Source organism: Centrocercus urophasianus, unplaced genomic scaffold, assembly GCF_019232065.1.
Source record: "Centrocercus urophasianus isolate 14NV4802_14NV808 unplaced genomic scaffold, USGS_Curo_1.0 seq_440, whole genome shotgun sequence".
Lineage (NCBI taxonomy): Eukaryota > Metazoa > Chordata > Aves > Galliformes > Phasianidae > Centrocercus > Centrocercus urophasianus.
In genome coordinates, this window is record NW_024885023.1 from 37638 (window position 1) to 53733 (window position 16096).

General features: G+C 48.2%; 1 protein-coding gene across 1 annotated transcript in view; it reads left to right on the forward strand.

Moving 5' to 3' along the window:
* Positions 1-1607: 1607 nt before the first annotated feature.
* The window catches only part of FBXO42 (F-box protein 42), a 39255-nt gene continuing 24766 nt past the window's right edge, over positions 1608-16096 (forward strand). The window contains exons 1-3 of the mRNA XM_042834259.1: positions 1608-1688; positions 11549-11815; positions 14651-14767. Coding sequence (XP_042690193.1) covers positions 11566-11815; positions 14651-14767 — 367 coding nt within the window. The 5' untranslated portion in view covers positions 1608-1688; positions 11549-11565. The remainder of the gene's footprint in view (positions 1689-11548; positions 11816-14650; positions 14768-16096) is intronic.

The following is a 16096-nucleotide window of genomic DNA, read 5'->3' on the forward strand; positions in this document are numbered from 1 at the left end:
CGGCGGGGAGGGCATGCGGCGGGGAGGGCGGCGCGCTGGCCCCTCCTAGCGGCGGGAGGACCGGCGGTAGGGAGAAGGACATGTATAACACGCGTCACCCTCTGGGCGGAGCATGAACCCAAGTTTTAGCAGGATTTACCTTTCACTGCAACGCCTGCACTCAGTCCAGCAGAGGGGTTGTGGCTGCTCCAATCACAGCACTTTCAAAGCCTGGCAAAGCCCCTGGCCGGAGGGTAGCTTTGATTGGGGTTTGTTTGGGTGCTGAAGAAACTCATTGAAGGGCCTCTGTGTCATTCTGTCATCCTTACTAATCTCACTTTACATCTCAACCCTCTCAGTGCTTGCATCATCTTGAGCAGCAGGAGGGATAGCTTCAACACAAAGCCTTCAGTTCTCGCTAAAGACTCACTAGAATCATCAAATCATTAAGACCTCTAATATAACCAAGTCCAACCATCAAGTCATCCCTACCATGCCCACCAAATCACATCCTTCAGTGTCACATCTCCACATTCCTTGAACACCTCTAAGGAAGGTGACTCAACACCTTCCTAGGCAGCCTATTCCAATGCATCACTGCTCTTTCTGTGAATAATTTTTTCCTAATATTCATCTTGAATTGATGAGGCTTCCTTCAAAGCTGAGCTGTTTGTCCCACCCTTCACATGCTCTCACACCACTCCCGGCTTTGAAAGACACAAACGTACAGGGATCAGCTCTGCAGAGCATAGATCCACACACTACAGACTTCAGTGCCTCTTCCAGCACTCTAAAATAGCAAGGCTCAGTGTATTAGAGCAGCTTTCCTTTCTACCTTAATCCTGTAAACTTCCTCAACGCACCAGATAGGCACCCCATCTATGAGCTATGGCTTGCTAGCAGATACCAGGTATCTTTCTACAAACTTCAAGAAGAGAAATACACAGACTGTGGTGAGCCCTGGCTCCTGCCCCATAGCAGCCTTCCTTTCCTCTGGCATCTTGAAGGCAGAGAAGGGCACACTTGGAATCCTCTCAGTAGTTTTGCTGAGGGATGCTATCCGAAGAAGCAAGAGTAGCACATATAGCCCCGCGGCAGCTCTCACTGATGTCCTCATCCTCAAATCTCTGCTCTTTTGGCTGAAACCTGAAAGCCTGGGTGGGGACAACCCTGTGGGTCAGACAGGAGATGTGGAGCTGCATAAGGATGGGAGGAAAGGTTGCATCGTCAGGCTGTTCTTACCCATCCTCTGGCTTTTTCCAAAGGGAAACTGAAGCTGTGCTCTCCAGCAGCTGGTGCTCTGCCAGGCCTTGCACAGAGCCACAGCCCAACAAACAGCCTTCCACTTTTTCCTCACAACTGCCCTCCTCTCCCAACATGGCGGCGAGACGGCTCACGCCCTCCCTTGAAACACGTTCAACATGGCAACCCGCCCCCACCACAGAAACCTCACTGCCGTGCGGTTTGACCTTCCCAAGATGGCACCAAGCCCCCACGTGATTATTTGCTCCGCCTTATTCCGTGATCACGTGAGACAGGGCCGGGTGGCGCATGCGCAGTATCCTCTCCGCCGCGGCCAGAGCGGCGGCTGCCGCGGCGCTGAGGGAAGATGGCGGCGCCGGTGCGAGCCGTCACCGGGGCGACGCGGCGGCTCTGGCACCGGCTGCCGTGAGGGCTCGGCTCGGTCCGGCCTAGGCCCGGCCCAGCAGGTGAGCAGCGACGGCAGGGCGGGAGCGGCTCCTCCTCGGGGAGCGGCCCCTTGAGGCGGGCCGGGCCCTGCGGGGGGCGGTGGTCGAGCGTGAGGACCCCGTGTGGGGCCGACCTCTCCATGAGGGTCCTGTGTGGGCCGAGTCCGGCCCGGTCGGCGTCCCTTTATTTAGGGAGGGGTAATTAGGGCAGAGCCTCCGTTTCTCGGGGTGTCGTCGCTGTGTTGAGGTCTCCATCCTCAGCCCCTCGTTGATTGCGGGGCTCCTTTGGGGATCCGCAGCCCGGCTTCTCCCCTCCCCAAAATGACCGTCGGGTGATGCTGAGCTGTGCTGTGTTGTCCCTTGTCCCCCGAGGGGCACTGAGCTTTATCGGTGCCAACACAAAGGTGAGCCTCAGCCGGGCTACCGGAGCAGTAAATAACCGTGAATTCCTATGTTGGGCAGCTCACACCTCGCTTAGTGGCTTGTTTGTGTTGTGCTCCGAGTTCCTTCCATGGAGGCAGCTTCAGCTCCGTGTGGCTCCCCATTGTCTCGCTGCTGATCTCCTCCTGGTGTTGCAAAGGCTATTCTTGGTCGCTGTGTCCCTACGAGGGAAGGGCCCTGCTCCAGGTTTCGGAGCTCAGACTTTGCATTTCTAGAAGCTGTAAGCCAAACTTAATTCGTGTTGAGAGGCAGAACAAGAGAGAAGTCGGGGAAGCCTTGTTCAGCTGAAATGCATCTGTAGTATGGTGTAAGCTAGGGCTGTTTTGTGTTTGTAAGATAACCCACTGTGCTGGGGCTGTCATTTGTATTCAAATGGATTTAATTATTGGTAGTGAGACTTATGCTACAGCTGGAAGAGCTTTGGCAGTTGTAACTATGTGTGTGGACACATAGCTTTGATCTTGGTAGAATTCTTCCCCTTTATACTACAGGGCTGTGAATCTGCTTAAAACGCATTACATCTGAGATGCTGCTGACCTAAATTTGGAACCCGAGTGTAATGACAGAGCAGCCACCTCCAGTCATCACTGGCATCCTGGAGCCTGGATCAATACATTGCATTGCAGGTGGCCTTGCAAAGCCCTGGACTGCTGATGATGCTGCAGTGTCCTCACAAACATACCAAGCAGTTCCAGCCTGGGCTCAGGGAATTTGCCCTTCTGGAGAACAAAACCCCTGAGCCAGGTGTTAGCAGTGAGTCTCTCCCAACTTTACAGCTATTCTCCCTTTTCCTTATTCCTTAGTGCTCCTTTCTTCTTCCTTTTCCTTACTCTCGTGCTGGAGCAGGAGGAAAATGCTGCTGCTTTCCCTTAGGCTGTGTTCCCTGGGGAAATCTCCTTGAATTTCTCCAGTGCAGGTAGCCTGAACAAATCCTGGGTGATTTTGCATAGCAAAGATGTCTGTATGTTTTTCTTCTTGTGTCACCTGATAGTTATCTGATAGGTGGCTCCACCCAAGCAGCAGTTTTTCCACAGTGGCAAGTGAAATTCTTCGTGAAGAGCTTGGGAGTGAAAAGCAGCATACAGCACAGTTGTGTTATTGCACTTCTTTGCATGTGCTGCATCTCATCTACAGCAGCACGTGGAACTTGAAAACAGAGCTCACTTGAGCCTGTAGTCACTGGGGCTTCAATTTTCTCCATTTGGCTGCTGGAGAAACCCGAGAATGCTTCATGTGGAGACAGGGCTGCTCGGTTCCCTGTGCTTTCCCAGCACACGACTGATTTTTAAATGCACATTTTCAGGACTTCCAAGGGCTGTGGGGCTGCAGCTCAGCCTGCTCTCCTTGCTGCCAACTTGAGCCATTTCCACAGGATGTGACTGAGCATGTCTGGAAAAGGGTTCCCACTTTCTGTGTAAACAGAGCTGTGCATCCGAGGGAAGTTCTTTTCCCTGTGTATTTAGGCTTTATTGTACAACATCGATTCAGGCTTTGCCCTTACACGTTTAGAAAGTTGAGCACAGATAAACCAGAAGCCCTTTGCTTTGAATCAAGGTGTAGGTTGAGGCATAGCTGCTTGTGGGAGACATCAGAGCCAGCAGGTTTGGTCCAAGCCCTGGTAAAAGCCTTTGAGAAGAGGATCTGGTGATGTGCTGGGTGAGTGTTGCTCTGGATGCGAGCCCTTTTCAGGGTGTGTTCTTGACATGAGGACTGCGTGCTACTCAGATATCTCCTGCTTCCTGTCGTGCTTTGAAATTCAAGTCAAAATCCCTTTCAAACTTGCTTATGCCTTAGATAAAAGAAGAGCAGGGTGACATGGATGTGTCGAAAACTGCGGCTGGAAACTTGGGATTGTGCAAGATGTAAAAATGCGGTTCTTGCCTTCAGGAGCTTGCTATTTTGGGAGCTGCACATGTTCTCCTAGAGCCTCAACTAATTCGCTTTGGATTGTGCTGCAGAGTGTGTTCACTTCCCCATTTCTATGGCAATTTTAAAAATATTTATCTTTGCTAGTTAAACACCTACTGAGATATCTGTGAATTAAACAGCAAGCATTCACTTTTCCCCCTCTTGTCCACTGTTTGTGGCTCCAACAGGCTGTATCTCTTCCTATGTTTTAGAATTGTTTTGAAATGCTTGTCTGGCTTCTTCCAGTTCTGTGCTGTGCTGGGTTTAACCTACTTTGGGGTTCTGAGGGTTTGAAGTGAGTCCATAGAGTTTTTTTGTAGAAGCAGCTCATACCTTCTCCTTCTGCTCGTGTTGGTTTCGTCTCGTTCCAGTTTCTGCTGGTGTCACCAGATGCTTTTAAAAGTGAAGCGAGTGCAATATCATCACAGCTGTGCCAGAAACAAATGAGAAATCCAAAGAGTAGCAGCCACTTTTGTACCATATGGAGCTAAAATTACTGAATCCAGTTCCTCGTGTGTCTGTCGAGCTGCCACCTTTAATCTGTCACTTTGAATGCATACCCTTCCTGCATTTGTCTTTAGGCTGCCTGTTTTTTCCCTGTTGCAACAGGGGGAAAAAAGCCTTTGGGAGCAGCAGTGGCCCATTCTGCAAATGTGGGCTGGGGGAAGCCGGGCTGTGTTTGGGGTGTGAGGTAGGAGATCTGCAGCAGGGGGGTCGGGGTGAGTTGCCATCACGAGTTCCTTGCATTTTGGGTTGCAAAGGTGCATGAGGCATCTATTTCTTGTCTTTTTTTCTTAGAATTTCCAACGTGGTATTTCTAAGCCTTGGTGAACAGACTTGATTTGCTGAGTCTCACAGCAGTGCATGGCATGGCCAGGTAGCTCATCTCAGGAGCTGCAGGAGGTGAGCGTTGCTCAGTGCTGTTGGATGTCCTCAGCCCCTGTGTGCTAGCAGTGATGACAGCACTGCATCAGCATGCTCCTATGCAGTTAGCAGCAGGGCTGAAAGCTGCGGATATTGATTTTAAATTAAACCTTGGCCATTGAGCCTGCAGTAATATGTGGCTTTTTCCAGAGCATCCTTTTATTGGCCTGGAAGTCAGTACCACTGAGCTCATCTTCGCTTCAGTGATGTCTCAGGGCTGCTCTTTTCTTCATTTCTTAGTGAGCAGAGGAACGCTGTGCTTTGTGCAATGAGGCTGCAGGGCAGCTTTGCTCTGTGCAAACATTAAATCCTTCCATTTCTCTGACAAAGAGCACATGGGGGGCACCAGAGGTTGGCACGCGAGCATCTGCTCAATGGGTTGCCCTGCAGCAAACCTTGCCTTCACCAGCATTGCCATTGTCCTACGCAGGTTTTTTTGGGTACTTGAGGCATAGAAGTGGGCTTCTAGATGTCTTGAAATACAGAAGTGATGCTTCTGTTGTGTTTTCAGGCTTATTTTTCATACATTTGAAACACAATTGGTTTTTAGGTGTGTTTTCTTAATGGCCCAGCTGTACGTTCGTCTGAAATCTGTGTATGAAATGTGTGCACAGGCTGAGCAATGTTCAAGGTTTGGTAGCTTTAAGGGATGTCAAGAGAAGGGAGGCAGCACTGTGCTGTTTTTAAGGCTTTCTTCTAAATAATTAATTTAGCAGCAGTTCTACAGGCACTGCCTGTGAGCTCCTGAGCTATCTTAAGAAAGCAGGGAGGTGGCACTTACTCCCAATATCTGCTCATGGACATTATCAAGCAAGGTTTTTTTGCTGAGGAATCATTGCAGGCACTTCTGGATAAGTCTTGAGCATCGTGTGTTGGGTGGCTTTGTCTGTGCTGATGAATCCTCAGGCAGTGTGTGACATGGCATGTTTTCCTGTATGATCTTAGGATTTTCAAGTCTCAGAGGCTGTTGTTTGCTTGCTTTGGGATCGTTCTTACTTTCTGGCTAGCCAATTTGCCTTCAGTTTGAAGTTCTTTTTATTACTGGAAAATCCTGAGGTGAGAATTAATGTAATTGATGGCTTGCAGGGAGCCAGCAGAGGGAGTACATGAGCGTAAAACAGCACTTCTTCACAAGTGCAAGTTTAGGATGATTTTGGTTAGTGAATTAAGAGCAAACCTGGACACAGGTAGTGCAGCTGATCACTGCAACCAAGCAGAACAGCTTTCTAAAGTGGCCCAATTTGGGTTGAGGTTACTGGGGTGCTCATGGAGTGCCTGGAGCCCAGCTGGGATCGGTATCAATGTTCTGGTTTTTGGCTGGGGTGAAGGGATGCTGTGTTGCTGAGATGTCAGAGGTGGAGGTGTGCAAGCAGCAGCCTGCATTTTGTATCAAAGGATGGGATATAGAGGGCTGGATTGCCTCTTAACCAAGGGTTAACTGTGTTTAATGCCCAGCATGGGTAAATGTGGGGTCTGTGGGCCAACAGCACATGCATGAGCTCCAGCAGCTGCTTCTGTGCTTTTCCAGCCATCTCTCCCTTCTCACAGCTTTCAGCAGGGTTTCTGCATTTTGAACTAGTTCCAGGTTAATAAGACCAGCAAAAGAAAACCTTCAGTCACTTTTGCTATGAGTGCCTTTGGCTTTTTGAAGGTGGGATACTTCAGTTCTCCACTTACTTAACGGCTTTCTGCAGCGAGGTTTGGCCCTGGTGCTTTTGCCTTTGGTCTGGTTCATGATTGATGAACATTTTATTAAGCTTTCAAGCCAACTCTGATGCTTCTGGTTTCCTTCTGTTTATCCCATTAACAGATTCTAGTGACACGTTTGACTGCGTTCACTTGAAGCGTGCTGTAATTGAACAGCACTGTTTCCTCTCATTCACGTGCAAAGTGAGAAGTGTACACAGCATGTTCTGTTTAGGTTAAAATCCAGAATGAACCTCAGGTTTTCTTCATCACTTTCAGGGCTTTAATTCTGTAGGAAGATAGCTTAGGCAGCATAATGTTGGATTTGCATGCAGGCTTGCAACAGCACTGGTTTGCCAGGCAGGGTGGTGGCGTCAAGAGGGAGAGATTGGCATTTTGCAACTTGCAGATGGAATTTAGGAAACGTCTCTCTTTAGAGCTGAAGTCTTATATGGAGGAAAAGACAATTTCCTGTTGAAAAGCATCTGAAGGGGAAAGGCAGAGCTTCAAAGAGCTGGGAACTGCCTGTTTAGTGGGGATGAAAAGCAAAGGTTGGTGCAGGTGTCTGCAAGGTCTCGCTCATTCATCCTTCCAGCACTGCCATGTTAGGTCAGATGCTCGTGGAGCAGTGCAGGCAGGATATTGCTCATTGTTCTGTTTCCCACAGGCTTTTTTTTTTTTTGGCCTAAAATCTGTTGGTTTTTTCCCCCCACCGTGCTGAACTTGCCTGGCAATTGATTTTCAAGCAAGTCAGCTCTCACTGGTGCGAGTGTCTGAGGGCTGGAAGCAGTGTGTTATTTAGTGCTCAGTGCTTGGTGCTAGCAGAACACAATGATATCCCTACCCCAAATCACAGGCAATTAACACTGCTGGTACTGTTAATCAGTTGAAGCAGGGCTGGTGGCTGCTGTGGGGTGAATGGTGTTGGCAGAAGGGAGGGAAGCTGCCAACCAGGCCCTTGGTGGCAGGGCTGCTAGGAGCCCTCAGAGCCTTGTATTGGACTGGCTAAGCAAATAAGCCCAAATGCTCTTCATGTCTCCTTAAACACAGCTCTGCTGTGCTGCTGGGGCTGGTGACAAGCAGAACAGGCACTTGCAAAATATGAGGAAGTGTCTGTAGCAGGTTGGGCCTTCCACCCCTAAATTAACCCTGTAGCTACTGATTGCCAAGCGCAATTAAATGTTCTGCTGAGTCCCTTTCTCCTTCCAACCAAAGCAGTCAGCCAGGGCTGGGCCATTTAACACACACCTTGATTTTTTTTTTCCCAAGTGAGAACGTAGCTTCTACAATTATGTTTGGATAACGAGTTCTTTGTGGCATGTGAAAATGAGCATTCCCTTCTGAGTAACGCACTGTGACTCAGTACTATTGCATGACTGCTTGTTTTCATTCAAGAGCTTGTTTTCATTCAGCAGCTTTCCCTTTGGAGGATTTTCTTTTCCTAAAATCTGTTGACTTCATAAAAAGAAGTTGTGAAAAGCTCTGCGGGTTCAGGCACTTCTGTGACAGCTGAGCAGAGGAGGAGGGATCTCAGGATGGGAACCACCAATGCAACCCACGCCTGTGAGTTGGGGTCTGTGGGACCAGGAGTGATGCCTGCAGGTAGGGAAACCTTGCTGTGTCAGGAGAGGTTTTGCATGAGCAGAGTTCTTGCTCCCTTCTGCAGCCACGTTTTGGGGGCTGTTTTCACTTGGCAGTTTTCTTCACATTTCTTCTCTGTCTGTTCCACTGCAGTGGCTAATTATTTTAGCAGAATAAATAGCAGGTTTTTGAGTAGATTCAGGAGGGGAGGGAAGGGGTATTGAAGTGCACAGAGAGGAGGAAAAGAGTTATAAAATGTTTTGCCAGCTGGCAGGGTAGCAGCTCTTAGGATCAGTCAGACAAATGGGATCGGTGCTGGCGGAGCTTGGCTTCGATCGCCCTTTGAGTGTTTCTGTATGCATTATTTTAAGCAGTTGAGATCATTTGGTAAGGCTTTAGGCTGACTTTTAAATGCTCTGAGACATCTGTCCTCCTGCAGTGTAAGGGCTCTGCTCTGGGCTGGGGGGGCTGTAAGGTGCAAAGCATGGGGTGATGCTTTGGGGCCCTTCGTAACGATCAAAGCAGACCGGGGCTGTGGGATGATTCACTGGCAAGTGAGTCAAATTGCACGTGCTTTTTGATGAGACACAGCTGTGCAAATCACTTTGCTGCTTTTTCAGTGCTGGTGTTGCTTAGATATTAATCTTAGTCTGTGTAGAAGCTGCTGTCCCAGCTCAGCACAAACAGAGAGCATCTGGAGAGCTGCTCTGCCTTTGGGACAGCTAGCACAGCTACTGACATGGGATTTTCTCCTGTGGCTGTGCTGATTCATTGTCAGTAGGAGCTGGTGGGGTGTTTGAGCTTTGTGGCCTTTTTGCTTTAAGGCACTGGGGCAAGGTTACAGCACAGGGCTTTTGCCATCACTGAGGAAGGTGAGTGTTGTAGTCGGGGGTCATTCCCAGCTCCTTGGTCTCACGCCCTGTAAACAAGATCCACATCCATGGCGTGAAGCTTGGTGCCCAAATATCCCTTCCCCTTGTCTGCTGGGAGCTGAATTCATTACTAATCTTGTTCTCCTTATAAAAAATGGCACGTTGTGGTGTGAACTTGGAGGACGGTTATTTGTTATGCTCAGATGCTTAGGAAATGAGGATCTAGCTAATTGGATGCATTTGGGTATAATGATATCAAGTGGTCTGGTAAAGCTGTAATGAAGTCCTGAACGCTCTGCAGTCGTTTTCATTTCAGTTAAAGGAAGGCAGAGGAATTTCCTTGCTCTCCAGAGAACAGGCTGCCATCCCGATGCCCTGCCAGCTTCCTCTTCAGCCAGCTTCCTGTAATTTTGCAGCAAGAATGTTGGGATTGCATATGTGTATTTAATGAGCATTACAAAAAAGATGTCTGGGAGAGATGTGCCCAGCAGGAAGCTGTGCTGGGAAGCAGAGTTGGGCTGATTTTAATCGTGGTGTCGTGCACTCTGCCTGTGGGCGCTGTTTGCTGTAATCTCCAGCCTTTCAGACCGCTGGTATCGATGCTGGCACGTGTGGCATCCCAGGAAGGATAAAAACCATCTCTGCAGGTCCAGGTTTGTTTCCTTATCTTCTTTCTTAGGGAAGCCTTTCACAGCTAAGCAGCACCATCAGACACAGGGCCTGTCCACCTCCTGCAAGCGTGGGAGACCAGGCAAGGCTGCCTGGAACTTCTGCACCTGCAGGGATGCACAGATACCTGCAGATCACAGAGAACACCAGCAGGCTTCCTGCAGCTCCTGCCTTGGCAAAGCAGGTGCTCTCCTACAATCTGAGCTGCTTGCACACAGCTTGTCTTCCTCCAGATCTTGCAGTAAGATCTGTGCCTGTGATTATTCTGTGTGCTGGAGCTCCAGAGGATTGAAATCAGGATTTGATAATTGGGTTATTTATAGTTGAAGGGAAAAAAAAAAAAACTTTTCTAGGAGGGCATCCATTCTTGCACTTCTCAGCTGACATCCTCCAGTAGGTCTTGCACATTATTTAAATAGTAAATAAAAGCTGCTGGGGAATGCACACCACCATCATCTTTGCTTCTGAACCTTTACAACAACGGATTTCTTGTGTGAACCTGTTGAGCCAAGACTTATGTTCGGTTTTGTCACCCCCAGGTGTCCCATTGTACCTGGTCTGGTTGTGTTCCTGTTTGCTTTTCCAGCACATAACACTTCTAGGGTGTCAGGTGCTTTCTGTTCCCCATCTGCTGCTCTGGTTTCCTAGCTGTAAGGCTTTTGCTTCCCCCAGTTTGGGCATGACTCAGGGCTGTGAAGCTGGAAGCCTTTGCTTGCCTGCAGCACTGCATAAAGCTGGAAATGATTACCTGTGCTTGCTGACTATTGATGCTCTTGTTTGGAAAGGACCCAACTCACTATATTTTTTGTTAGTTTTGTTAGTTTGTTTTTAATGCAACTCTCTTTGTTTTCCTTAATCTTTGGGAATTTGTAAATTATCTGCTGCATAATGCAGTTTACTGATGGGAGCAGCACTTTTGTCTGAGTGTTTTGGTTTCAGGCTCTCTTTGTCATAGTATTCACCCTAAGAAGGATTTCTGACACTGGAAAACTTGCAGAGCATCTGCTAGCACAGTAACTGGAAGTTTAATTTGAACTTGGTTTCTGCTGAAGGTTGACAGCTCCAGGATTTTCTGAAGCTGCTGCTTCAGGGAAGCTGCCAGAAGTGGAGTGATGCTGCCTACTGCCATTCTTCTGGTGGTGAATTAGTTGTCAGAGTGAGTTGGAAGGCAAAACCAGCACCTCTTCCTGAAATGTGGGGTTATTTCTTAGAAAATAGGGTCTGGGGCTTTGCTTTGCAGCAGCTGCCATGGGTTTGGTGGTCGCAGCCTATAAACCATCCAGGGAGTCAAACTGCGTGCAGCTGCTCCTTAAGATGGATTTCCTTCGCTTTATAGTTCTGTCATTGTTACCCAGTAATGTTACATGTCCTTTATAGCTGGAGATTGAATATTTCAGCCTGTCACCAGCAGTCAGTCCTGCTCACTGGCCAGACATGATTGGATTGCAGTGGTTGTGTTGCACTAGATGATCTTAGTGGTCTTTTCCAATCTTAGCCACTCTGAGGTGTGTTTGCTGCCCCAGCAGAGGTGAGTCTCCTTGCTTTGGTGATGGTGGTGGTTGAGCATTTGTTTGGAGCCTTTTGTCCACATGCAGAGGAGGCTTGGTTGTGAGCTCATTCTGAAGAGGGGTGCAGCCTGCTTCAGAGCCCTGCAAAAACCACGTCCTTGCTTTGGAGCTTTCTGTACAGTGCTTTGTGTAGAGCGACGTGCAGGGTTTGCACATAGCGCGCAGTTTATATTTCTGATGCTGTTGGGTTTCTTTTGGTGACCTCAGTGTTGTCTTTTTTCCCCACTTGAAGCTGTGAAGTGGAATGCCATGGCCAGCTCCTCAGACAGTGAAGATGACAGTTTCATGGCCGTGGATCCAGAAGAAGCTGCGGTCGAGGGGACAATGGAGCAAGATGAGGAGCCGCGTGCTGAGCTGGAGGTGGAGGAGCCCAGGCATAACAGATCCATGTTGGAGCTCCCCGAGGAAGTTTTGGAGTATATCCTGTCCTTCCTTTCCCCCTATCAGGAGCACAAAACTGCTGCCCTTGTCTGCAAACAGTGGTATCGACTAATCAAAGGTACAAACAGCTGTAGTGAGAGTGCATTTCTTGTGATGGTTGGAACGTGGATTTGTGTTCCAGCTGCTCTGTCTTTTGCTTTAGATCTCACCTGTTGTTTTCCACTTGAACTCAGAAACTTTATTTCAGCAAAGTGTCTCAAAACAGCTGACACTGTTGATTCCCTCGCTGAAGCATTGCTGGTAGCTCTGGTGCTGCAGAACAGAGCTGGGTATTCTCTTTTGAAGTAGGAAAAAGCAAAACCCTAAACCCCCTACAACAAAGTTGCTCACTTATTGCTGCTTTTGAGCACTACCTGTATGCTGCTAACGTTGACCCTGCATTCAGCCTTCTTCCCTGGCACGTGCACAGCAGACTTCCATTCCCAGCATCCCATGTCTCATGTGGCTGCAGTTGTGCACTGTCTGCAGCTTGCTCAGTAATTACATTCCCAAAGGTTATGCTTTTGGTTGGAAACCAAACAGTGTCTGATTCTTACAGCTCTGCTGAAGATAAGTGGCAAAGTATAAACTGCATCTACATTAATACAGATCTACATATTCAGACTTTCTGAAAGGGTAGCTGTGAGACACAAATGCTTCACTGTGCTTCTGTGCAGCATTAATTCTGAAACCTTATGGGGGTATTTTAATGCTATACAGATGTGATACAACAAATAGTTTTACTTGGATCCTTGTGCAAACTCTGCCTCTTAGCTCCCAGTGTTCTGGACACACTGGGTGATTTCTGCTACCTTAGACTGTTGGCCATGCAAGTTTTGAGAGCAAGCTTCATAAAAACAGGCAGTTTGAGGGAAAAACCATGGTTAGATCTGTGGGAAATTAATCAGGTTGCTGCATTAGGGCAGCTTGTTTTTTCTGGAACATGCAGAACAGGTGTCAAGTGAGAAATGCCTGCATTCTGCCCCTGGCTCTGCATACAGTTGGCAGGTGTGTGGGGCGATGTCTCAATTGTGGCCTTGTTGCACATGTGAGGCGTTGCTCAGATTCCAGGGATTCTCTGCTTTGCCCAGTGTTCAACAGGCTTGAACAAAAACACAGCTACTTCCCAAGTAAGCATTGCACCATTTCTTTGGCATCATTTTGGGTCAGTGAATGCGCAGTGCTCTGTGACTGCTGGCTCAGCAATCTGCATCCTTTTGCTGAAAAGTTTTCAAGTACCCGTGGCCTTGTGTGGCTGCTTTCTCACACATCCTTGTTCCTGAAGCAGCCTTCAGAGGTGCGAAGGATGCAGCTGGAATGAGCCAGCACCCGGTGAGTCACCCCGAAAGAGGCTGTGGGAAACATCCCTGAAGTGCAGGGAGAGGGAAGAGCAGCCTGTGGCATTGCAGAATCATCCATCTGGAGCCTGCTGGGTGGTGCTGGGCAGCTGCAGTGTTTTTTACAGTGCATATTGCTAACCTGTGCCCTGCGAAGCAGAGAGGTCACTTGAGGTAAATGCCCAATCTGTTTTCTTCTGGTTAATTTTTCCTGTTTGTCAGGATGCATCTGCTTTGAACCCTATGGTTCAAGTTAGGTTTCCCACATGTCTCTTGGGGACCAGCTGCTGCAGGACCCACGGCTTCATTTTTCAAAACTTCCTGCTGTGTATCCTGGAGTGTGATTGCTCGCTGGGGGTGTTCCTGGCACAGGGCATGCAGTGAGCAAACTCCTGGGAAAAATCTCAGCAGGTTCCGGTGCCTCAAGTGCATTTGTTGCCTGTGCCCAGCCACCAGCAAGGACTGGTGCAGCCCTGTGACACCAGGGCACAGCAAGACTCAGACCAGCTCAGATCCACATGCGGTCAGTGAAAGCCTTTGCTAGCACCCAGGCACTACAGCTAAAAGCAGAATCTGCTCTGTGTGCTTTCTCAAAACCAGTACTTTGCTGCACATGCATGGAGGGCTGCATTTTCTCCCCGTGTTCCTGCTCAGAGCACTTTGAGGCAGCAGGGATGTGGCTGAGTGGTGAGCAGATGCTGTGGCCACAGAGCATCTATTGAGCTGCTGCAGTCAATCAGCAGCAGGCCATTTTCTTCCCACAGCAACCAGCCTCTGACTTCTCAGTACAAGCACAGTCATATGCACTCTGTGTGCTGAATGAATTGTGGCTAGAGTGCTGGCCTGCTCTGCACAGGAGCTGGAGCCATCTCCAGTAGCCAGATCCATGCCTTGGAAAGCAGAAGGAAAACTTTCAACAAAGACTTGCTGCCTTTTATCTCTGATATCTCCTCTTTGATTTGTTTTTTGATTCTGGTAGCTGCATGCATTCACTTCACAGTTCATTATTGCATATTCTTTGTGTCCTCATGAGGTCCATTAAGGGAAGGGCAGATGCTCTCTGGGCAGAAAGGTGTGCTTGCTTGCAGCAGCACTTTGGGTGTGATTGGGGACAGCAACTTTGCATTGCAGCTGAGTGAGACAAAAGGACCTAGAAGATGTATCAGAAAGGTAATAGGCTTTAAAGTAGTGGGAAGCTAGTTCAGTGCTGTGATTCTTGTAGGCAGTTAAACATTGGGAGAAATGTGAGGTGTCACATAGCAGAAACGTAGCAGATAAGTTCAGTGATTGCTGATTTCTGCAACTGTTCATTCTCTTAAATCCTCTGAATTTCTACCAGCATGGTTAAAATCTAAATGCAGGATTGTTTAATAATTGCTATCATGCTGCTACTCTCTGCACATCAACGTGATAATTCATTTATTTTGGCTCCTCCAAGCTCAGTGCTTCTTACAAAGGCTGTCATGCGCTTCTTATTAGAGCTGTATGTGCTGGATCTGGATGTGCTTGTGCAACCGTGCAGACACATTTTGTTCCTAACATGCCCCAAATTCTGCTGACATCTTGTCTTTCTCTAGGTGTGGCCCATCAGTGTTATCATGGCTTTATCAAAGCAGTGCAAGAAGGAAACATTCAGTGGGAGAGCCGTACTTACCCTTACCCAGGAACCCCCATCACGCAACGCTTCTCACACAGTAAGTAACTGCCCAGCAAAGCTCCTGATCGACCACAGAAAGCTGTCGTGAGGCATTTTGTCACCTGCTGCACGTGGTGCTGTGTGCTGGCTGCTTTATGCAGCACTTCATTTCTTAGCTTCTGAGCAGTTAGCTTGGAGGAGGCTGAGAGGTGGTGTGCCTGAAAACAAAGCACAAAGGGCTGCACCTGAGAAGTATTGAAGCAAACTCCTTTCCTGTGGGTGTGATTTGCTGATAGAAGTCAGCAATTTGGTTGACAGCAGTGCTTAAATTATGTCTGCATTTTTGCCTTGCTTCCAAGTTTACAAGTTTATGGAACAGAGGAAGAGTTCCCATTGAGGGAAAGATATTTAAATAAAACTTGTTGTTTGTACTGCAGTAACACTGAACTGTGCCAGGCACTGGATTAAAATATGACAAAAATTCAGTCCTTGTGGTTTTGTCACTGGGTCAGAGCTCTGTGAGAGCTCAGCTCTTCCGGGGAGCAAACTTCACATTTCAGGAGGTAAATAAGCATGATTTAAGTGGTGTGATTCCAAGAGCAAGTAGTTGTAAAATTTTCATATTCCTGGGGAATAATTTATGAGGCAGCTGACACACAGAATATGCAGCTTCTTGCTAGGGCAAGTCTGGGAGGCATCCTGCTGATGGCCTTGTGCTTTTCAAGGGTTTCATTGTCCTCCCCCCAAAAAAACCTGGAAAATGGAACCAGAGTTTATTGCTCCTTTTTAGCAGCAGTGCTAATGATGTGCTTAGTGTTGATTGCAGGTTTGCATGTATTATCCATCAACTTGCTGGGGGGTATTTCATCTGCACTGGTTCCTCTGAGCGTGCTGCTCTTGCACTGGCTCTGGAACCATAGGATTCATAGAATGGCTTTGGTTGGAAGGGACCTCAGAGATCACCTGTTTCCCAACCCCCTTTTGCAGGCAGGGTTGCTAACCACTAAATCAGGCACTACATCAGTCCAGGGCCCCATCCAGCCCAGTCTTAAACACCTCCAGGGATGGGGCATCAAAGCTGCTGCTTTTAGAGCCTGTGGTCTGTATCAGCCTCAGTGTTTGCCAGCATCCTGGCTCTGGTCAACACTTGGTTAGTAACAAAGCATTATTAATGTACTTTATGCATGGAAAGCTAATCTGGATTAACTTGTTTGCTGATTTAAACTGCAATTTTTTTTTTGTTTTGTTTTGTTTTTTTGTTTAAATTTTAAATTTCAACAGTTCTCCAGATCTGTGAAATCTGTTTCCCCTGCGGCAAAGCTGCATGAGTTTGTGGGTGGATTCCAATAGCAGGGCTTGGAGGGAGGTTTGATCAAAGCTGGGCTGG